The 23,414-nt window shown below is 44.1% G+C and overlaps 1 protein-coding gene across 1 annotated transcript in view; it reads left to right on the top strand.

Annotated features, from left to right (window-relative positions):
- Positions 1 to 23,414, top strand: part of ODAD3 (outer dynein arm docking complex subunit 3) — a 65,150-nt gene that overhangs the window by 4,699 nt on the left and 37,037 nt on the right. Inside the window, exons 3-8 of the mRNA XM_073622666.1 lie at positions 5,193 to 5,314; positions 7,034 to 7,111; positions 7,227 to 7,406; positions 8,628 to 8,663; positions 12,132 to 12,233; positions 22,361 to 22,486. Of these exons, the coding sequence (XP_073478767.1) occupies positions 5,193 to 5,314; positions 7,034 to 7,111; positions 7,227 to 7,406; positions 8,628 to 8,663; positions 12,132 to 12,233; positions 22,361 to 22,486 (644 nt within the window). The remainder of the gene's footprint in view (positions 1 to 5,192; positions 5,315 to 7,033; positions 7,112 to 7,226; positions 7,407 to 8,627; positions 8,664 to 12,131; positions 12,234 to 22,360; positions 22,487 to 23,414) is intronic.

Below are 23,414 nucleotides of genomic sequence, written 5' to 3'. Positions count from 1 at the left end.
AGAAGGACGTCATAAATCCTGTTGTAAGCTCTGACACCATTTGACAAGGAGCTTACACAAGATTTCCTGGCTCTGACAGAGGACGGAATGGCAGGGAAGGGCAATATTGGGGGGGGGGGGGCCTTTAAACAGACTCTTTCACTTTGTCTTGAATGAGAAGAAAAAGAGCTTGTTTACACTTGGCATCAAGGATGGTAAAAATAGATAGTTAAGCTGTGGTTTTACTGCCCTCTGACCATCCACCTTAAAGTGTTAGTTCACCTTTTCAGAAAAAAATGAAAAGGTGAACTAACACCGTACACCCCCCACAGTCCTCACTGAACTTACCTCCAGGGATGATGAGCTTTCCGGGGCCCACCCAGCTGGTGCAGCGGTCAAGGGATTTGAAATACCCATTCTTCTCCCTATACTCTGTGCAGTGCTTCGGGGACGGATCCAGAGCGATTCTGATTGGTCATCACCTGAACAGTGAATCACTCTGGTCCATCCTGGAAGCACTGCACAGAGAAGAGGATGAAGAGCGGGGATTTAAAATTCCTGGACCGCTGGACTGGCTGCATGTGCACTGACAAGTAACTGACAGTAACTACAGCGGGGGACAGGGGGATGGGGGGAAGGATGTACGATGTTAGTTCACATTTTTTCACATTTTCTGAAAAGGTGAACCCTTAAACAAATACTGCAGCTGAATGAAGCTGTGCACACGCTGCAGCCACAATGCTTTGCTTCACGGGAGAAGCAACAATTATACTTCCTAGGGCTTTTCGAAAAAATAAAAACAGGGATTCAGGAACTAGCAGTATCACCTTTCCCGTACCTATCTCTGAAAGCTTTCCACCGCAGATCGCTTCAAGTGTGAACAAGCCCAAACAGGTGGATGGTGAATGGTGGATGCAAAGTGTAAGCTGCCTTGCAGGGGTAAAAAGGGTTGATGGAGTTCTGCAATAATAGAGCAGTGTATTTCTGGAGAAAACAAATATGAGAGTTCACCATTTCTTTTTTTTTTTTTTTTCCACTGACACAAGAATTTGAAATGTCTAGAAACTGTGACTTTAGTACTCTAGACAGATCTTGTCAAAGTAACATAACTTCAGTGTAGTAGTCCGCCTGAACAATGTCCTGCAGTAGTTACCTTTTATTTATTTATTTTTTTATTGTAGAGCAATTTCTGTTCCCCCAGCCCCAAATCATGTGACCAGTGCCAAGGTACTGCTTAGTGACCAGTGGTTACAGGGTCTCTCCCAGGTCTAGTGCAGTCTTTCTCAGCCCCTTCTTCCTAGAGGAACCCTTGAAATAATTTTCAGGTCTTAAGTAACCCTTTCTTAAACCATTTCATTGGGGGTCAGTGAAAAGAATGCCCCTTACATTGATGGTCAGTGAAAAGAATACCCCTTACATTGGTGGTCCATGAGAAGAATGTCTCTTACATTGATGGTCAATGGGAAGATGCCCTCTTACATTGGTGATCAATGAGAAGAATGTCTCTTACATTGGTGGTCAATGGGAAGATGCCCCCTTATATTAGTGGTTGATGCGAAGAATGTTCCTTACATTGGTGGACAGTGGGAAGAATGTCCTTTACATTGATGATTAGTGGAAATAATGCTCCTTAAATTGATGGTCAGTAGGAATTATGGCCCCTCTCTTTGTTGGTCAGTGGGAAAAGTGCTCCTTACATTGGTGGTTAATGAAAAGAATGCCCCTTACAATGGTGGCCAGTGGGAAGAATACCCCTTATATTACTGTTTGATGGGAAGAATGCCTCCTACAGTAGTGATTGATGGGGAGAATGTCGCTTTCACTGGTGGTCAGTGAGAAGAATGCCCCTTACATTGGTGGTTGAAGGGAAGAATGGCCTTTGCATTGGTGACCAGTGGGAAGAATGTCCCTCACCTTGGTAGTCAGCGAGAAGAATGTTCCTTACATTGGTGATTGAAGGGAAGAATACCCCTTGCATTGGTGGTCAGTGGGAAGAATGCTCCTTATATTGGTGGTCAGTGGGAAGAATGCACCTTATATTGCGGTCAGTATAAATGATTTAGTCAACAGAAAAAACAGCTGGCAACTCCATGAACCTCAAAATTCTTTATTATGCCATCCAGCTATATACTATGGTTCCACTGCTTTGAGCGTTGCATTGCTTCTGTCAGTAGAAATGATAGCCCCCCCCCCCCTATCTCTTGTAAAAAAAAAAAAGAAATGATAGCCCCTTCATTGTTTGTCACTGGGAAAGGTGCTCCTTACATTGGTGGTCAGTGGGAAGAATGCCCCTTACAATGGTGACCAGTGGAAAGAATGCCTCTTACCTTGGTGAGAGGTTGGCAGAGGTTATGTTAACAGTTTGTTAACATTGTTTGCCTTTTTTTCTGCAAAAAAGAGTAATAGTGTGTAGTATTGTGTTATAAATAATACAAGCCAAAGAAAAAAAAAAAAAAAAAATAACACAACAGTGTATTCAAATTGGAGAAACGCTGTAAGACCTAAAAAATGCCTCCAAAGAAAACAGCAGGATCGGGGGCAAAGAGCCAGAAGAGCTCCAGCTAGGCGGAAATCGGCAGAGGAATTTCCACTGGGGGAGGTACTCACCTATTCAGCCAAAACTCAGTGTATTCATAATGTTGAACTCAAAAGGGCAAAAAATGGCCGCATTTCTGGATGAAGGGGAAGTATCTGATATCGCTTGATCTTTCTGCATGCACCAGTTATCTTAGGTTATCCTGTGTTATCTACAGTCTATGATTGCACTTACAGACATCAACTCTGTCGTTAAGCTAAAGGCTCAAAATGAAGTGGCACCTGCAAAGAACATATGGAACAATGGCGCAGCAGTAGTATATGGACTTGGGGATGGAACCACTGAAGGCAGAGGGGGACCAGGAATTCAACCTTCTCAGAAGTGTTGGATTCTCTGGGATCTTCAGCCGGAGGTTTTTCTTCACTACAGCAGAGTTCAGCAGTGCAGTGAAATTAGTATTCAACCTTTATCTTAGTGACAAAATTGCTTTAAACCCTATTTCTAGCCAAGATATTTTGTTTTGCGCATAGTTGTGTCTTGGAAGAGTTCTACCCCTCCATCTGTAGAGTCCTGGAAGGTTTCGGTGAACAAAAGCCCTGCCCTTTTATAAAGCCACATATTTGATAAGGTTTGAGGGGGATGGGTGGCTTCTGCTCTCACTGTAACAGACTAGTTTTAGCCTTATTTAATGCTATCCTTTCTTTTACAGTGCCATGAAAAGTATTCATACCCCTTGACATTTTCCACATTTTGTCATGTTACAACCAAAAAACATGAATGTATTTTATTGGGATTTTATGTGATAGACCAACACAAAGTGGCACAAAGGGAAATTATAAATGTTTTTTATTTTTTTTTTACAAATAAATATGTGAAAAGTGTGGTGTACATTTGTATTCAGCCCCCCTGAGTCAATACTTTGTAGAACCACCTTTTACTGCAATTACAGCTGCAAGGCTTTTTGGGGATGTCTCTACCAGCTTTGCACATCTAGAGAGTGACATTTTTGTCCATTATTCTTTGCAAAATAGCTCGAGCTCTGTCAGATTGGATGGAGAGCCTCTGTGAACAGCAATTTTCAAGTCTTGCTACAGATTCTCAATTCTATTTAGGTCTGGACTTTAATTGGGGCATTCTAACACATGAATATGCTTTGAATATGGAATGCTAGATTCCATTGTAGCTCTGGCTGTATGTTTAGGGTCGTTGTCCTGCTGGAAGTTGGACCTCCGCTCCAGTCTCAAGTCTTTTGCAGACTCTAACAGATTTTCTTCTAAGATTGCCCTGTATTTGGCTCCATCCATCTTCCCATCAACTCTGATCAGCTTCCCTGTCCCTGCTGAAGAAAAGCATCCCCACAACATGATGCTGCCACCACCATGTTTCACGGTTATTCAGGGTGATGTGCAGTGTTAGTTTTCCGCCACACATAGCGTTTTGCTTTTAGGCCAAAAGGTTAAATTTTTGTCTCATCTGATCAGAGCACCTTCTTCCACATTTGCTGTGTCCCCCACATGTCTTCTTGCAAACTGCAAACGGGACTTCTCATGGCTATCTTTAAACAAAAGCTTTCTTCTTGCCATTCTTCCATAAAGGCCAGATTTTTGGAGTGCATGACTAATAGTTGTCCTGTGAACAGATTCTCCCACCTGAGCTATTGATCTCTGCAGTTCCTCCAGAGTTATCATGGGCCTCTTGGCTGCTTCTCTGATGAATGCTCTTCTTGCCCGGCCTGTTAGTTTAGGTGGACGGTCATGTCTTTGTAGGTTTGCAGTTGTGCCATACGCTTTTCATTTTTCGATAATGGATTGAACAGTCCTCGGTGAGATGTTAAAAGCTTGGGATATTTTTTATAACCCAACCCTGCTTTAAACTTCTCCACAACTTTATTCCTGACCTGTCTGGTGTGTTTCTTGGCCTTCATTATGCTGTTTGTTCACTAAGGTTCTCTAACAAACCTCTGAGGGCTTCACAGAGCAGCTGTATTTATACTGAGTTTAAATTTCACACAGGTGGACTCTATTTACTAATTAGGTGACTTCTGAAGGCAATTGCTTCCACTAGAATTTAGTTAAGGGTATCAAAGAAAAAGGGGCTGAATACAAATGCACACCACACAAAAAAAAATGAAAACCATTTATCATTTTCCTTCCACTTCACAATTATGTGCCACTTTGTATTGGTCTATCAAATAAAATCTCAATAAAATACATTTACGTTTTTGGTTGTAACATGACAAAATGTGGAAAATTTAAGGGGGGTATGAATACTTTTTCAAGGCACTGTATATGAGTTTTTCTGATATGTACTCCCATAGACCCTGATGGGGCAGGTTAATGGTCTTTCTGCAAGAATAATGGTAGGCCTCACAGCTTACATCCTCCGGAGAGTGTGGGTTGTTTTTTTCAAATGGATCCATATATTTTGTCGCCACTGGGTATATACATAGTTACCCAGGTCCGAGCTGATGTACAAAATGCCTGGAATTCTTCTTTAACTCGTTTCCACTTACTCCAAAACCAGAAGACCCGCCTAAACAATCAATTCAATTAGTATCCACTCAGGCAGGCCCTGGTACTACGTAGTTGACAGTAGATCTAAAGAAGATTGTACAATGTTATGTTATAATGTATGGCCAGCTGTAGACTTCAGTAATGGATCTTTGGGCTTCCTTTAGATGGCGATCACAAGGCTTACGAGGAGAGCTCCAGTGCGCAGATTCAGAAGAACTGGGAAACCATACAGTTCCAGCGCCAAGAAAACAAGAAGATGCATAAAAAGCTGGCTGATGTGCTTGCGGTAAGCAAAGTCAAGACAATAGTTATTAATTAAAGTGGTGTTCCGGCCAAAATGATACTTTTTAAATAAAAATACCCCTATAATACACAAGCTTAATGTATTCTAGTAAAGTTAGTCTGTAAACTAAGGTCTGTTTTGTTAGTTTATAGTAGTAGTTTGTTATTTTATAAACTTACAGCAGGCCGTGGCCATCTTAAGTGTGGGCATCTGAAGCCAGACTGTATTTCTTCCTGGGTCTCATCCTTGCAGATCTCGCACTTGCTCAGTGCAGCACAAGCAGTGTAATAGGTTTCAGGTCAGGTTTCCATAGCAACAGCAGTGTCAGAGGAAGTTGCCGCCCCTTCCCAGAAGGCATTGCAAGCAGGAAATGATGCGATGGGCCACGGCCAGGGAGGAGGAAGTGAAAAATGAATACAGCAGATATACAGTAGGTGCTAAGAAATTTTTTTTTTAAATATCCAATTTGTTTACAGTGCACAGTTTAGTGAGGGATGCTGAAGAGTTGTAAAAGTGGGTGGAACTCCACTTTAAATAAGGATGTACCTGGACTACTCTTGTTTCCTACCTTCCTATATTCTACCTAGAGCAATCACTTTAAAAATTAATATCACACCCAAAATGTAGGACTTACTGGGCCTTGGGTGAACTGTTGCTGTTCCCTATACAGGAAGGGAAAGTTCGTTGGCTTTCGAAGTAGCAGTGCAGTGTTCCACTATGACAAAAGTAAGGCAAGGTTAACTGAAACAGGCTACCATTGTATATATTAAATGTCAGGTGACATTTCATTAGTGCTTGGGGGTTCTGCTTCACTGCTGTGAGCAGGGGCTGCAATAGAAACCCTTTAAAGTGATGCAAAAAAAAGCAGGCAGTGTCCTTAGGCCTCATTCACACTGAAACTGTCAAACCTGCGTGTATATGAGTTTGAAAAACATTTCTAATTGCATACAAATGTACAGTATGTAATGATCTTTCAATGGTGCCATTCACATTGAGAGTTTACCTGCATTTAGGTATGGTCAGTTTAGCTGCAGTTTAGAGGAAATAGAGTTTTGTTTGTCCAGGATCTGACCTGCATTCCAGACCTTTGTTCCTAAACACGAGTACCACTTGGTACAGCGTTCAGAACCCATTCAGCCGAAGCCTGCCATAGACTCTTACAGGCTGCCTACGGCGAGGCTAGACGCTGCACCTGTCCCTCCCAGGGGCACTAAAACTCCGGGAGGGACACTACACCCAGGAAACTGAGACCAAACCATATATATTTAAAGTAAGATTTATTTACAGTGAAACTAAAATCCATCCAAACACCAGCAAACCTAACTAAACAAAACTGGGATCAGGAACAAGACAGCAGGGTCCAGGGCATAGTTACAAGGCAAAGAGCATGGTCAAGAGCAGGAACAGGATAAACAGCTAGCAGTATCTGGCAACAAAGCAAAACACTGAAGCGAAGTGTAATGGTAGAGGTGAGACTCAATACCCTCCCATCAGCCAGCAATAGGTGGAGAATGATTACTAGAACTCTTGGGAGACACCCACTGGTGGACACCAAAACTACAACCTCGCACTCTGGGAGGCACAGTGCCACCAGCAGGTGATCCAGGTCCTGACACTACTTTTCCCAACTATATAACAGAGATGGAAAAGTGATTCTACAGCTTGAAGTAAGTTGTTTAATTCTGCTCATGGTTATCACGTCTTGTCTCATGTGTAACCCAGGGTGACGAGAAGGTGATCAAGGAGGCCTTTCAGAGCCACTCTGTGGAAAGAGCTGCTATGAGGAACAAGAGTGGCCATGTAAGTAAAGACATGTGTGATATGTACAGGTAGAGATTTGGTTATGTTGTTGTATTGGGGCACGCCAGTGGTCAGTATCACATTTTTCACTCTACCATACACCACACTTTCTCAGGCTGCCATCCAGCTAATGGATCAGAAACTCTGTGACAAATTCAAGCGTCTTAACGCCTTGCACCACCAGACTGAGGTTCGGAAGAAACGACTGGAAGAGCTGGAGGCAGAGTACAAGCAGAAAGCTGAAGGTGAAGAAGCTAAGCCTGGGAAAGAAGACAGTTCTGTGCAAGCAGAGCAGGTGAGAAGTGACAGTTCTATTATGATAAGGAGTGATAGTCTAATCCTGGGGTTCAGGGTTCAGGCACCAGGTCCAGTTTTGTCAGCCTTCCAAAATGAAATTTTTGTCTTTGTATGAATGGAATGTAATGTCATCCTCCTGATCTGAGCACAGCTTATGCTGAACATACGGGTACTCTCTTGATGGGGATTAGGAAAAGACAGCGGATATCTGTAGCAAGAATTAACATAATCCTGCGGTAGGAATCACAGGTGTATGCGAACCATAGCAGAGCAGTGTCCTGGGCCTATCATCTATCCCTAACAGCAGATAACTGCTCCATGTGCGATTGCTTGCGATTACAGCTGCAGACAGATGCGGCCGCTGTCAGCCTGGCATTCATTTGTATAGCATATGGTTGTATGCCCGCGCTATGGCTCTCCAATGTATCCTTACAAAATTAATTTCTAGCTGTTTACATACTCCTGTGATTTCTGCCTCAGGAATCCACTGTTCGTTTCTAATCATCCAGTTGAATTGTTCTTTTCTACCTGTCTAAGAATTTTTCATTTTGCATAGATAGTCTTTGAATCTAGGTACCTCTGCTCTAGATAGCGCATCCAGCTACATGCCCCCCTCTGCAGAAAAAGCACAGCTTAGGCAAAAATGCATTCCTCAGCCTACTGATTGGACAATGACAGAACAGCAGCACACAGATAAGGTCATGTATCTACTCTCTCCTCCGATCAGCATGTACCTTGTCATACTGCCTCTCTCTTTCCCATCCTGAAGGCTACTATACAGGAAATTGCAGGAGGCTTACATAGATAAAAAAAATCAAGTACTTGCACTTGTTGCATTAACAATTAATGTTAGTGTTTTTTTAATAAATATGTATTTGTAATATTAAATATATCTGTCCAAATTTCGTGTGCTGAGCCCTTACCCAACATTGCTGGCTTCTAAGGATGGCTAAAATGGTTCACGCCCAACCACTATATTCAGAATTTTTGATGTGCGTGTTTTTGTGTGTAACTGTGGTAGGGACATTCAGTTGTAAGAACCTCTTGGGTGGGAACTGATGTGAATGGCTCAGTGTTTTCTGCAATAAGCTCTGGAGCATGTCTGTTGTATATAAATGAACACATAAACTCTGATTGGCTCACCCTGTAGTGGGAGGGGCAGACGCAATGGTCACATGGTCGATTCTGCCTCACGATGGTTTACTTGTTTCATCCACAGAATGAAGTCACAGAACAGGAGGAAACTCCTCAACAGGTTATTAATTTTTTGCTTGACCAAACCTTGCTTCATTCCGAATCAAAGGTCACCCATCAGCCAATGATTCTGCTGTTCTGTGCAATCTACAAGCTTTCTGCTCCTCTGCTTCAAACCTCACTCCTGCCTTTCCCTACAGGATTCTTCTGTGTACACGGTGCTCATATTAAAGAAGACTTTAGTGAATTTGTCCTTTAAATAAAGTGTAGCAGGTATAGTTAATTAGTTTCCTTCTTCCCCATTTCTCCAGTTTTTCACTGAGCAATCCTGCCTGGCACCACCCAGCCTTTGCACCAAAAACATGCTGACCAGGTCCTTTGCATAGCACACACAGCCCCATTCATTCTTATGAATGGTCCATACTCATGGGCATCCCCTAGCCGAATAAAAGCCCGAGTACCAACCATCCATAGGAACAAATGGAGAAAAGGACGCAGCCAAAATGCTTTGGATGGAGAGGCTGTGTAGCTCCAAGCAAGGCCGCCTATTGAACAATCTGAAGTGTCAATGTATCTACTGTAGCAACATCCCCAAAGAGAATATATAACCATATATACAGAAAGCAGGACTTTTTAGATACTAATTACTTTGAATGAGTCAACTAGTTATTTAGGTTAAAAGTGTCAGGTTTCTGTGGTAGTGAATCCTTGTAGAGCGCCAACTCTGGGTTCCCAGGGTGGGGAGTCTAAGTCTAAGCCTGCTTCTTCACCAGGGCCTTTGATGGTTGGGATGGACTCAAAACTCGAACCAGGTTGTGTGTGGCCCCCAGGTGCGCCCAACTGATAATACAAAGACCATTCACGTATACAGTGTACAGATGGCAGGAGACAGAAGAGGATCCGGGAAACAAGCCGAGGTCAGGAAAGGCCAAAGACCAGCACAAACGGAGTCGGTACATGGGAAGTCAGACACTTGGCAAACAGGAGCTCGGAGAACTCTTCTTCACCAGGGCATCTGATGGTGGGGATGGACTTGCAGCAAGCTGGAACCAAGTCGTGGCCCCCAGGTACGCCCAGCTGATGATACAGGGACTATTCTTGTATGCAGGGTACAGATGGCAAGAGACAGAACAGGATCCAGGAAACAAGCTGAGGTCAGGACAGGCAGAAGACCAGCACAAACGGAAGATGAAACTGGGGTCAGTACATGGGAAGTCAGACACTTGGCAAACAGAAGCTCAGAGAACTCGGAAGTTGCCCAAGCAACACAGGCTGCACTGAGCATGTCTATATAGGGAAGCAAACTAGGAGGTGGGCCAGCAGTGATAGAAGGGAAGGAAATACAAGCCCACAGTATAACAGGCGATGTCCATAGGTAAGCACAGAAGCCAAATACATGAAAAGAATCAAAGGTCTTATGCCCTGTACAGACGATTGGACATTCCGACAACAAAATCCATGGATTTTTTCTGGCGGATGTTGATCAAACTTGTCTTGCATACACACGGTCACACAAATCTTGTCGGAAATTCCGAACGTCAAGAACGCGGTGACGTACATCATGCACGGCGAGCCGAGAAAAATGAAGTTCAATAGCCAGTGCGGCTCTTCTGCTTGATTCCGAGCATGCATGGAACTTTGTGCGTCGGAATTGTGTACACACAATCGGAATTTACGACAACGGATTTTGTTGTCGGAAAATTTGAGATCCAGATCTCAAATTTTGTGTGACGGAAATTCCGATGGAAAATGTCCGATGGAGCCTCCACACGGTCGGAATTTCCGACAACAAGCTCCCATCGAAGATTTTCCGTCGGAAAATTTGACCGTGTGTACGGGGCATAACAGAGCAACTGCATCAAGGAGGTAAGAATTTCACAGGCAGGAAACCGCAGGCTAAACCGTGACAAAAAGTGAGTAATCGGATCTTTTCACCTCCATTTCTCCTGACCAAGTAGACTGTTGGCTTAAGAAACACGTAATGAACTGGACATCCCATCATGTGATTCTTGTGTTGATCATATAAAACATTGTACACATCAGAAGAATAATAATATATATTTGCTTGGGGCAAAGAAAAAAAAAAAGAAGGTTATCCCGATCCCGTCCAATAAGAGGATGTTCAAATACTGAGGTGTACAGAATTATTTTACTTGTTTTGAATTAATAATTGTGAAAAACAATTATTGACTGTTAATATAAATAACTACTTGACTCATTCAAAGTTATAGTATCTAAAACTTCATATTTTCCATATATATGTTTCTAGGATTTAAATAAAGGACAACTTCACTTTTAACTTCTCTGCCCTACTGTATTCCTAAAGAAAATCCAGAGCCTGTATTTAGCGTACCCCTACTGGAACCTTCCGAGGAATACAAGACTGGTCTTGCATAGACTGGTGCTGACACGTACCTTGGAGGTGAGCCTGACGTGCAGAGGGAGACCTCTCGTACAGCCCTGGGTTCGGGATCACTGGAGTTGGAACAGTGATCGTAGGAGCGCAGTGAGGTATGAGTGCCTGCAGAGTTCTCATAGCTGGAGATGATGACAGCTGGCAGAGATGGGAACAAACTTGGGTGCTATAGGTGCAGGTAGGCGGATGCAGGTGCGCTGAGGGGCAGCAGAGCCAGATGCACACGGATGTAAGACAGCAGGCAGGAGCAAGGTCAGACTAGCCAAGTAATGCACAGCGGATCAATCAGACAGGAACGGCAGGCAGCGGGTGATCAAAGGTCAGGCAGGGTAGTAACAGAAGATCAGGCAGACAGGTAAACAAAGCAGGGTCAAGGGAAGCCAAAGGTCAGGACTGGAGACAGCAGCGAGGTCAGAAAGCCGGGTAAGTACTGGAGCAGATGTAGGTTCAGGATCAGGTCACAGGTTAAGCTGCAGATCAAACAGCAAAGGATCAATGCAACAGGAGCCCCTTTTAAAAGCCACTGGGCGCCAAGGCAGCGTCACTGTGCGCTCGTGCACGATCTCTGCGATATGTGCATTGGTGCATGTCTGTTCACCGCTGGATGCCGGTTAGCTGGACTTCGTCTCTGTGAACCTGTGCACCTGTGACCTATTGCAGAGCTATGCGCAGCGTGTCCATGATATGTGCAAACAGTTGCTTGGTTGAAAAACCAAGTTCATCCAGTCATGGTTTGGATGTTGGAGATCCACTGACACACCAGAGGGTAAGTAACCTTGACTCTTTCTGGGTAGAGCTGTTCCTTATTGCTAGGGCCACCCAGAATTATTATTTCTTTGGATAACAGGCAGATTAAAGTACCTGCTAGCTTTATACTTCTCAGGCATTCTTATGGAGATCTGCTGAATTTCCAACTCCCCACACCTGCTATGACCAATAAAAGGAGAAGTAATGAGATCTAGGTTGGCTTTACAGTGTCCACATTTGTGACGTGGAGCTGGGAAGACAGCAGATAAAATAATCCTGTGAAAGAATCAGTTTGGCAGCATTAGTTTTAGGTGGACTGGTGTTCAGATTCCCCATTGCTAACATGTTATTTTGTGCCTAATACAGAATCTACGAATGTTGGAGAATCGCCTGGAGAAGGCACAGCTAAAACTTCAAGAATCCGACCACATATACAATGTATACCAGAAGTTAAAGGACCACATGCAGGTGATTTACAAATTATAAATACTTCATCCCTACATCCAGTGTAGGCACCAAGTAGCAGACTAAAGCCAGCCATACATGGATCTAAATTTATCCAGACCAGCAGGGACACAAGTCTGTCGATTGACTTGCTGAGAGTAGATGAGAAAATCCGGACAGCCGCACACCAGGAAGATATTATCCAAAAAAATTTATTGTAAAATCAGGATCATACCATATACAGGACACCGTGGCAAAAAAATACAGGCAATTAGCTAACGCGTTTCGCACTTATGCTAAGTGCTTACTCATAGCGAGCTATGAGTAAGCACTTAGCATAAGTGCGAAACGCGTATGATCCTAATTTTGCAATAAATTTGGATAATATCTTCCTGGTGTGCGGCTGTCCGGATTTTCTCATCTACTCTCAGCATGATTCAGCATTAGCCAGCACCTGGGGCTCTTTACTCCTGGAGAGAATCATTCACTTTACACCTGGTTTGGATCCACACTGGTGCGGGGAAAACTCTCTCGTTACATCTGTCGATTGACTTGTGTACAATTAGCCTGTTGTGTTTTTGCTGAACAATCGGTGCCATCGGCTATAGCCAGCAATACTGATCATTGTATTCTGACGGTGGGGAGTTTCTCCATCGTCAGGATACAATAGCTCAGTGCGAAGGATTCCCCCATCTGCATCAAATGTGTGGATGGGGGAATGGGCTCATTGCTGGTGAAACAAAAAAAAAAAAGAATCATGTATTATTATTACAAATGAGGGAATCAATTAGGAAGCCAGAATCTATGCATCTGTGCATGGCAACCAATCAGCTTATAGCTTTCATTTTCAAACTTAAAGTGGTTGTAAACCTCAGACATGAAAAAGGAACAAAGCATATCCCTCTATAGTGTGTACTTATCTCAATTAAAAGCACTAAGTGTAATTTCTGTCTGCGCCTTTGTTCCTCTGCTATCAGCATGAATCACTTCTGACAAGTTTTCCTGACACCAAGAGAAAAAAGGTGACAGGAGAGGGAGCTCCAGCTGATTGAAAGCCTTAGCTCTGTTCCTGTGTGCTGTGCGAAGGGGTGGGTGTGGGCGTCTCTCTTTCGTCCAATCAGCTCTCAGCTCTCCTTACTGAGCTTTGCAGAGTGTAACGTCAGCTCTCCACCCCTTTTTTTCTGAACTCTCAGACAAGCTTTATAAATTCAGCACTTTGAACAAATGTAGAGGAGAGAGGGCTTCAGATCAAAAGGTACAAATTATGTAAGAGGATTTGTTTAATCTCTGTGTATCACCTGAGGCCAGACACTTCATTGGGTATGGTATATGTAAGTGTTTACAACCACTTTAACTGAACAAGCTTAAAGTAGAAGCTGATGGGTTACTATGCACAGCTGCCACAGAATCTATCTGGTCCAGTTTTAGTAAATTCCTCGCCCCCCCCCCCCCCCCTCCAATGTCACTAAATGTTTGTATGTTACAATCACAGCCTTTGTCGTGGTGGACTCAGGTGCATTCTTATTTAAAGCTGAGTTCAAGGCAAACAGCTAAATATGTAGGTTAATTACTTATATGGGAACTGTTTTACCTGCCAAATGATTTGTGGTTTTCTGTACAGGGATTGTAGGAGGTTTATACAAAATCTGATTTAAGTACTTATGCATTTAATGATGTATGAGGACCCATTCACACTATTGTGTTGCGGGAACACGTGGCAAAACACATTACATGCATTGGTGCAGTGCAGTGTCAGTCACTGAATGGCACCTCAACACACCTTGCCAACAGACGTGTGTTGTGCAACGCATGGAGTAAGACGTGGTGAAGGCTCCTGTAAAAGATCCTGACATCTCCTTTCTCCTGGGCTGCATCAGTTCTTTTCGACCCACGCTATCATCCACCCATGGCGTCTCTCCAGCTGTGTTTTTTCGAGTACCACCATGCCATCTTCATAGAGACACCATCCCATTACTAAGGTCCAGAGTTTATCAGACTCAGTTTCACTCTGCACACACAGCCTACTCTAGGGAAGTCAGTATATTGATTTCCAATGACGCTCCCTTTCACCTATTACACTTTCGAATAGATGAACAGGGAAGATATATATTTTTACTATGCAAATTGGCTGAGATGCTGTGTATTGTAGTGAATGTGTATGTCCCTCCACCCTTCTCTCCTGGTAGCTTAAAATGCCTAGCTCAAATTATAGGCCTGTATTCTAATCTACCCTTATGGGTCCTGGGGGATTTTAATAATCTGCTTGATCGCACTCTAGGCAAATTTACACTGCTTGATGGCCATTCTACTGGCCCTGGTGGCCCTACCCCCTTTGCTAGATTGATTTTGGAGATTGGCCTGAGCTATATGTGGAGGGACAGATATCCGGACAAACTGACCTTTTCCTGTTATTCGGCTGCTTACCTCGGTTTATCCCATAATGATTTATGTTTATATAGCTCCCTGGCACAGATCAGGGTTTCACAGATTGATTATGCTTCCCGTAGTATCTCGGACCACTCGCTCCTGTGGGTACTGGTTTTGGTCCCTGGGGCGAGAGGTGCGAGATTGTGGAAGGTTAACCCCTTTTGGCTCCAGCTCTTTCCAGCAGACGACCCTATTCCCAAGGTTATAACGTGTTTTATTCGGGACAACAGGGATACGGCCTCAATGGGAGTGGTCTGGGATGCTCTCAAGGCCCATTTTCGGGGCCTTATTATTAGGCAAATATCTCACATTAAAACTGCAACTAAAGAATGGGAGACATTTGTGTCTAGTGAGGTACGGAGGGCAGAGGACAGTTATATTGCGGGTCCCACACCTTCTACTGAACGTAGCTGGGTAGCAGCGCAAGAAATGTACCAAAAAGTTGTTATCACTGCTGCAGAGAACAAACCTTTTTTCATACAGCAGCGATACTTTGAGGAGGGGGAAAGCACAGGCCATCTTCTGGAGGTTACTTCCCGCTCACAACAGGGACTATCCCATATAGATACTATTCAGAGCCCTACTGGGGAATGAGTGCAGGACGTGACACAAATGCTGGCGGTATTTACTGACTATTTCCGTGAGGTCTACTCCTCTAAGGTGGACCTGACGGAGGAGGCGCTGCAGCAATTCTAGGATTGTTGTCATCTTCTGTCACTGACTGCTGACGGCCGCAAACTTCTCAATGCCCCCTTGACAGTGGAGGAACTAACCATGGCAGTGGCAAGTATGGCCAATAGCAAATCCTCTGGCTTGGACGGGCTTCCAGCAGAAATCTACAAGCGTTATAGTGAGCCTCCTTTGCCTGTCCTACTGGACACCCTAACTAATGCTGTTAAAACGGGCCATTTGCCTTCTATTAACAAAGCTGTTATTGTAGTGATCCCCAAACCCGGCAAAGACCCATAATTACCTTTTTCATATCGACCTATATCTTTAATAAATACAGACATAAAACTGCTAGCTAGGGTACTTGCTACCAGGTTGGCAAAAGTGGTGTCCGGCTTAATTCACTTGGATCAGTTGGGTTTTATACCGGCTAGATCAACTGCGCTGAACATCAGACAACTGTTCTTGAGTATACTGTTACCAGTTGATAAGCCGAGTAATAGGGGCAGTATTCTCCCTTGACGCTGCCAAAGCTTTTGACAGCATTGAGTGGAGATATCTATGGGCTGTCATGCATAAATTCCAGTTGGGAGAGACCTTTATTAACCACTTGCCGACCGGCTCACGCCAAATATGTCGGTAGAGTGGCACAGGTGCGCAAAATCACGTACCTGTACGTCGCTGCGTCATCCGCGGCTAGAGGGCGCGTGCATGCCCGCCGTGCGCCACGGGAGCGTGCCCACGGGTCCCGCAGACTGGATGTCCGCCGGTGGCCCGCGATCGTGACACGGAGAGGCAGAACGGGGAGATGCCTATGTAACCAAGGCATTTCCCTGTTCTGCCTAGCAACATGACAGATATCTACTGCTCCCAGTGATCGGGAGCAGTGATCTCTGTCATGTTCTAGTGGGCCCCCCCTACAGTTAGAACACGCCCAGGGAACACAATTAACCCCTTGATCGCCCCCAGTGTTTAACCCCTTCCCTGCCAGTGACATTTCCACAGTAATCAGTGCATTTTTATAGCACTGATTGCTGTATAAATGCCAATGGTCCCAAAATAGTGTCAAAAGTGTCCGATCCGTCCGCTGCAATGTCGCAGTCACGATAAAAATCACAGATCACCGCCATTACTAATAAAAAAAAATAATAATAAAAATGCCATAAATCTATTACCTATTTTTTAGATGCGATATCTTTTGCACAAACCAATCTATATACGCTTATTGTGATTTTTTTTTACCAAAAGTATGAAGAAGAATACATATTGGCCTAAATTGAGGAAGAAATTTAGTTTTTTATATATTTTTTGGGGATATTTATTACAGCAAAAAGTAAAAAATATTGCTTTTTGTTTTTTCAAAATGTTTGCTCTTTTTTTGTTTATAGCGCAAAAAATAAAAACCGCAGAGGTGATCAAATACCACCAAAATAAAGCTCTATTTGTGGGAAAAAAGGACATCAATTTTGTTTGGATACAACCTCGCACGACTGCGCAATTATCAGTTAAAGCGACGCAGTGTATCGCAAAAAAGGGCTTGGTCAGGAAGGGGGTAAATCCTTCCGGGGCTGAAGTGGTTAAATAGACTCAGCTGCTGTACTTGGCTTCTGGTGTGTGGATTAGGATTAATGCGGTCCTGTCTGACCCCTTCCCTCTGCATAGGGGACTACATGGGGCTGCTCCCTTTCACCATTGCTGTTTGCCCTAGCGCTTGAACCTCTATCAGCCAGGGTGAGGGCATCCCCTAATTTTGTTGGGTTTCGGCGGGCTGGGAGGGAGGATAAGCTCTCCCTCTATGCCAACGACACCATAATTGGGGGACACTGCCGGCTCTCTGGAAACAATCATGAGTCTTATTGAACAGTTTGGGCAGCTATCTGGATTTGCTATAAATTGGCACAAATCTTCTCTTCTTTTGTTAGACCTTTTACCTTCGCCCTTACCTGCGGAGATAGTGGCGATAGTACAATCATTCAAGTATTTAGGCATAATGGTGACTGCCTATGTGAGTGATTATTTAGCCCTGAACCTTAAGCCCATTTTAGCAAAGTTTCAACATAAGCTGAGAAGCTGGTGTAAATGACCTCTTTCAGTAACAGGTGGGGCAAACCTAATTAAGATGGTCTGGGCTCCCCAGTTTCTATATATCCTCCATAATGCTCCTGTGTGGATACCACGCTACTGGTTTCAACGAGTGGAATCGTTATACAGAGCATTGTTGTAGAAAAATGGAGTAGTTAGGGTTAAACTGACCACTCTTCAATACCCTAAAGATCCGGAAGGACTAGCATTACCACATGCCCTTACCTTTTTTTAGCTGCCCAATTGCTGCATGTCACTGGTTGGGATTTACTGAATATGCTGGACCCATCCAGGACCTTGTGTATCGATGATAGATTATTCTGCACTGTCCCAGCTTGAGCAGGGGCTCCCGGATCTGACACCTCATTGTCCCTCAATAAAGCTGATTCTGAAACTCTGGGTGGAGGTGAAGACTAGACTGGGTTTGGGGGGTTTTCTGGAGTCTACTCCCATTTGGAATAACAACTCATACCCTGAACTAAATAAACTTCCCAATCCGGTCACGTGGAGGGAAGCTGGAGTCAAATACCTTGTACAATTGTATGATGGGTTGTCACTGAATTCTTTTGATCAGAGATTATCCCTCTTTGATTGGCCGAATCTTTATGTTCCTACAATTACGGCATGCTAGTAGAGCACAGGATAGAGGCTCAAACCTGAGACTGAATGACTCGGATTTTCTTAAATCTATATTTGCTACTACAGACAAGAAAGGAATTATCTCCCACATTTATGCCTATTTACTTTCCCATATCCAAGCTCCTGATCTATTGTCCTGTAGAGAAAAATGGGATGCTGATATAGGCCTAATATATGGGACCAAATACTGTCAGCAGACCCGCTGGTCTCTGTATCAGCTGCCCAAAAGTTAACACACTTGTTTATTTTATCGATCTTATAGGACACCGCTGCAGCTGCACAGATGGGGTAGAAGAGAATACCCTTTATGTCCAAAATGTCAGTTACACCAAGGAACATTAATCCATATGCTGTGGAGGTATCCCAAACTGGTTCGATATTGGCAAGCAGTACTGGCCATCATTAATCTTACATATAATACGCAGTTGCAACTTGTTCCAATTACCTACTGGGGGGATTGGAGGAGGACCTATACCCCCCCCCCCCCATACATACATACATAGCCATACTGAGGCTGCTATACTTAGCCAGGAAACTAATTGTGAGATATTGGATCTCCCCTCATGCCCCTACATCCCAACAATGAATTCAGGAGGTAGGGAGAACCACACATATCAGCACAGGAAGGTGCCAAACAAATTTACGAACACATGGCAGGAATGGCTGGAGTCCCCGAGGGTTGCTCCCCCACAGCTTGTCCTTAATAGATTATGAGTGACATAATGGAACTACTAATCGGAAGGGTGATACATTGGGAGAGACGTACATGTGGAACATCTGCTCTGCTCGTTTGGAAGAAGAGTGCACACCAGGCTTAGGGATGAATCCAATTCAAAATTTTTTTTTCCGTCGTGCACATCTTGACTGAAAACAAAAGCATTACAATTTGCACATCTTGTAAGGACCCTAGAGGGCGCCACCTGAAAGTCTCACTTTAGCTCATGGCATTACAGCTGTGGTCTGAGTATGCCTGTTTGTCTTTGCATTTCAGTGTGTGGTATTGCAAGATGTATTTACCACTTTTTTAAAGAGTATCTGTACCTTTGTTAGGGCCGCTGATAAGGCAGTACAGCCAGCCCTCCTGTACAGGGCCTGGACCCCATGAGTTCAAAAAGGGGGGCTCAGGCACCTGCTGAGCTGGAGGTCCGGCTGTACTGTCTTATTGCAGACACCAATCCTCTCCTGCCTCCCCTTGCAGCGCTGCCAGCTTCACCTCTTTCTCCCTCCGGCTGCACTGCAGGGTGGTTGGTTCCAGCACATGTGCCCCTTCCTTCTGCTGTGTGCCTCTTTCCCCTTCAGCGCTTCTGCCTTCCCATCACTCCTCTCCTGCTGGCAGCTGCTTCCGGCACACAGGGGGATGTTTCAGGATGGAGAGCGGGGGGGCTATGTAATTTATTGTTCCCATTTCATTCCTGAATGAACACAGTGTTTACTATGCTTCAGTTTGTGAATGAACAGGAAGCATCAAAGCGCTTCTTGTTCATTTATCTGTGCAGCCGAGGCTACAGAGAAAGGAACTGATAAATCTATGTCCTCAGTCACTTTCGGCCAGGGGAAGGGGTCCCTGTCAGGTAGGCTGTATGGGGCCCAGTGATTTCTAACACCAGCCCTGACCTTTGTATTATATAAAGTAACAGGTGTCTCCACAGCACGCACCATTAGATACCTTTACGTACCTTTCTCACACTCTCCTGATCTCTTCTATCCACTGACCACAATTTCTCTATACATTTCAACAGTCTGAAAGTCTTGTTCAGGGCTAAGCAGTTCCCTTAGGTGAGACCCCCCCAAGGATGGGCAAATTGCCTGCTCGGGCACCAAGTGTTGAATTATGGGAGATGGGGAAACGTCAGATTTTCTTCTGAAGGTGCTGAGCTTTTGTTGAGTTTATGGTGACAGATCAGGGCAGAAGGATATCCCAGCACAAGCAGTCTGATGTACGGTCGTTACTTTGTCTATTATGGACATAAAAGCTCACTATAAATTGTGACATCTATATCTTTTCTGCTGTTCCCTATGGTCTCAAATGGAAATATCCTTTTGTTCCATCCTTACCTATAGGTAGCTTTGACTTCCACAGTGTCCCCTGATGGATCCAGCAAGTGAGCCCTGCTCCATCCAAGCATGGCTATTGAATTTCACAGACCATACTCTTCTGGTCTTTGGTTTTAGGGCTTATTCACACCTATGCAAAAAAAAAAAAAACACGTGTTATGTTGTACAGGAATGTACCTGCTGGAAAAACAATGGTTCAGGTACCTGCCTTGCAGGCACGTTGTAAAATAAATCTGTGCACATTTTTAGACATGAGGACAGTGGCGACCCATGCACTGTGCATGCACTGTACCCCTTTCAGGATGGCGGACGCATGGATTTCTGTGGCGAGGCGGGAGGGGGCACAGAGAGTGTGCCCTGATCCCACCCAATTGTGTGAGGATAGCAAATTAATTTTCACTATTTTCACACTAACCTTCCTCCCCGCCAATCAGGAGGCAGGGCATCAGACCTGTTTCCTGATTGGCCAAAGCTCCAGGCCACCCTATTGGATGCCTGGCGCTTAGAGAGGAGCAGACTCAGCGGAGCAGACACACGCTCTGGTGCACTCACTGCACTGAGAGGAGCTGCTGCCTGGCGGTAAGTACCAGGGGGGTCTGTCAGAGCCACGCGCGCGCGCGCGCGGGGGGGGGGGGGGTGTGTGCTGCCAGAGCCCTGCGAGTGAGGGGGGTCGGTGGGTACAGTGCATGCATATGATGGGCACAAGTGGCTGCATATACTGGACACAAGTGGCTACATATACTGGGCACAAGTGGCTGTATTTGATGGGCACAAGTGGCTGCATTTGATGGGCACAAGTGGCTGCATTTGATGGGCACAAGTGGCTGCATATGATGGGCACAAGTGGCTGCATATGATGGGCACAAGTGGCTGCATATGATGGGCACAATGGCTGCATATGATGGGCACAATGGCTGCATATGATGGGCACAATGGCTGCATATGATGGGCACGAGTGGCTGCGTTTGATGGGCACAAGTGGCTGCATTTTATCACCTGATACAATCTAAGTATCATAGGTGAGCATTGATTTACTCAGGGCTCATGCTAGATAGTTGCAGTCCTAGCAGGTATTTGCATTATGTGCGGCTGATCCAAGGTTCAAAGTCTATTGTATTTAGGGACAGAACAGTGGCCCCTCTATAGGCTCAGCCACTTTTTGCTGAGTCTGCAACCACCTCGGAGCTGCATGCAGGCAGCCCATAGAAGTGGATGCAGACACAGCAGCTGCACAGACATAGCCGCATGTCAAAATGTGAAATATTTGAGACCCCCCCTCCCCCCCAAGATGTTTTGTGCCTATCGTCCCATCCCTCCGCAGGTTCCCCTGCAGCTCCCAGATAACTTTTTTTCTTCCATTTCTCACTTATGTTTACCTCTCCTTCTCACCCTTTGTTTTTCTCTCTTTTTATTTTTTGCCTCTTTTCTTAAATTCATTTTATTGTTGATTTCTATAACATGGGTGCAGTTTTTGGATGTGTTATCAGAACGGAATCACAGGCTATTGCTCCATTTGTTTTTACTTTATAACACGTTAACCATATGACCTGCTGGTCAGGTCTTGAGATGATTTCTACATTTGCATAGTAGCCAGGTACTTCACCCATGTTTTTCTATTCCTGGATTTGATATCTTTAATCCTACCTAGGTGACTACTTCTTTTCAGTTTCTTGTATCCTGGAAATGCTGAATATTTTTTCACTTGGTTATCTCTAACTGTGATGATTGTAACACCAAAACTTGCTGCACTGCAGCTCTGGAAAATAATTTTGTAAGATTATAATTAATAAATATTTACAGTAAAAAAATGTGATATGCGAGCAGTAGAGGATGCACAGATCCAAATGCAGACACATAAAAAGTGGCTCAGCATGGAGGACAGGGCTCAGCGCCTGTCGGAATGAGTGCTATGACTCAACCTGGGTTCCACCCCGGGATTCAGTTATGCAAAGGAAGCTACCAGGCTCACAGATACTGGTATGCTGTCTCAGCTAACCCACAATGCTCAAGGAATCCTTTATCACTTGTTTAATGTTTCTATGTAAAACAAAGCTTTTACTAATATAGATAATAAAAAAGTCAGCTTTAAAACATAAACCTCCATGCCTGACAACTAGAGCAAAAGAAGGACTGTCTTCTGATTTTTTTTATTCTTCCACGTGTGTACAGTATGACTTTTTATGAAGAGTATTTTTTTTCACATAAATTAGTGTTCATTCAATAGAGTTAGATTATGTGGTCTGTTACTACATCTACTGATGCTGATATTGTTGCTGCAGGATGAAAGCCTGACTTTTCAATCACAGTTGGATCTCTTGGAGGCCGAAATACTTCGCCAGAGACAAGAAATGAAGGAACTTCAGATGGTGAACAAGGAGGCAGTGACATCCCGGGAACTGGCCCGAGTACGTGGTGGGAGAGAGCGACATGAACTATACTCAGGACTATGGAGCAAGACTGTAGTATTGTCTGTATATTATATAGGTCACCTTTATTACATCATATACAGTGGGTATAGAAAAGAATCACCCCCCTTTTCAAATAATTACATTTTGTTGCTTTGCAGCCTTAAATGAAGACAGACACAGTTTTTATTTTACCCAGCTGTATTTACTAGTGCAACTTATAACATCCAAGTGAAAAATATAACACCTACATGTCAGAAAAAAAAAATAAAATTCAAAAACAGAATCACTGAGTTGGTAAAATGATCACCCCCTTATGTCAGTATTTTGTTGAACCACCTTTTGCTTTAATTACAGCCTTTAGTCTGTTGGGCTATGTCTCTACTAACTTTGCACATCTAGACTTTGCAATATTTGCCCACTCTTCTTTGCAGAACTGCTCAAGTTCAGTAAAATTTGATATTGACCATTTGTGGACTGCAGTCCTCAAGTCATTCCACAGATTTTCAATGTGATTTAAGTCTGGGCTCTGACTAAGCCATGCAAGGACATTCACCTTTTTCTCCTTCAACCCCTGTGTGGTCATTTTTGCTGTGTGCTTTGGGTCATTGTCATGTTGGAAGGTAAACCTTCCCATTGACAACTTTCTGGCAGAGGGCAGCAGATTTTACTCAAGAATTTGTTGATATTTTGCCCCATCCATCCATTTTCCTTCTATCCTGACAAGTGCCCCAGTCCCTGCTGCGGAGAAACACCCTCATAACAAAATATTATCACCTCCATGGTTTACTGTAGGAATGGTGTTATTTGGATGGTGATCTTTATTGGGTTTCCGCCAGACATATTGTTTGGCGTTGAGGCCAAATAATTCAATTTTAGTCTCATCTGACAATAACACCTTTTTCCATGTGGCCTCAGAATCTTCAAG

Source organism: Aquarana catesbeiana, linkage group LG03, assembly GCF_042186555.1.
Source record: "Aquarana catesbeiana isolate 2022-GZ linkage group LG03, ASM4218655v1, whole genome shotgun sequence".
In the NCBI taxonomy this organism is placed as follows: domain Eukaryota; kingdom Metazoa; phylum Chordata; class Amphibia; order Anura; family Ranidae; genus Aquarana; species Aquarana catesbeiana.
The sequence above is the reverse complement of the archived record's forward strand: the minus strand, read 5'-3'. Positions and strand labels throughout refer to the sequence as shown.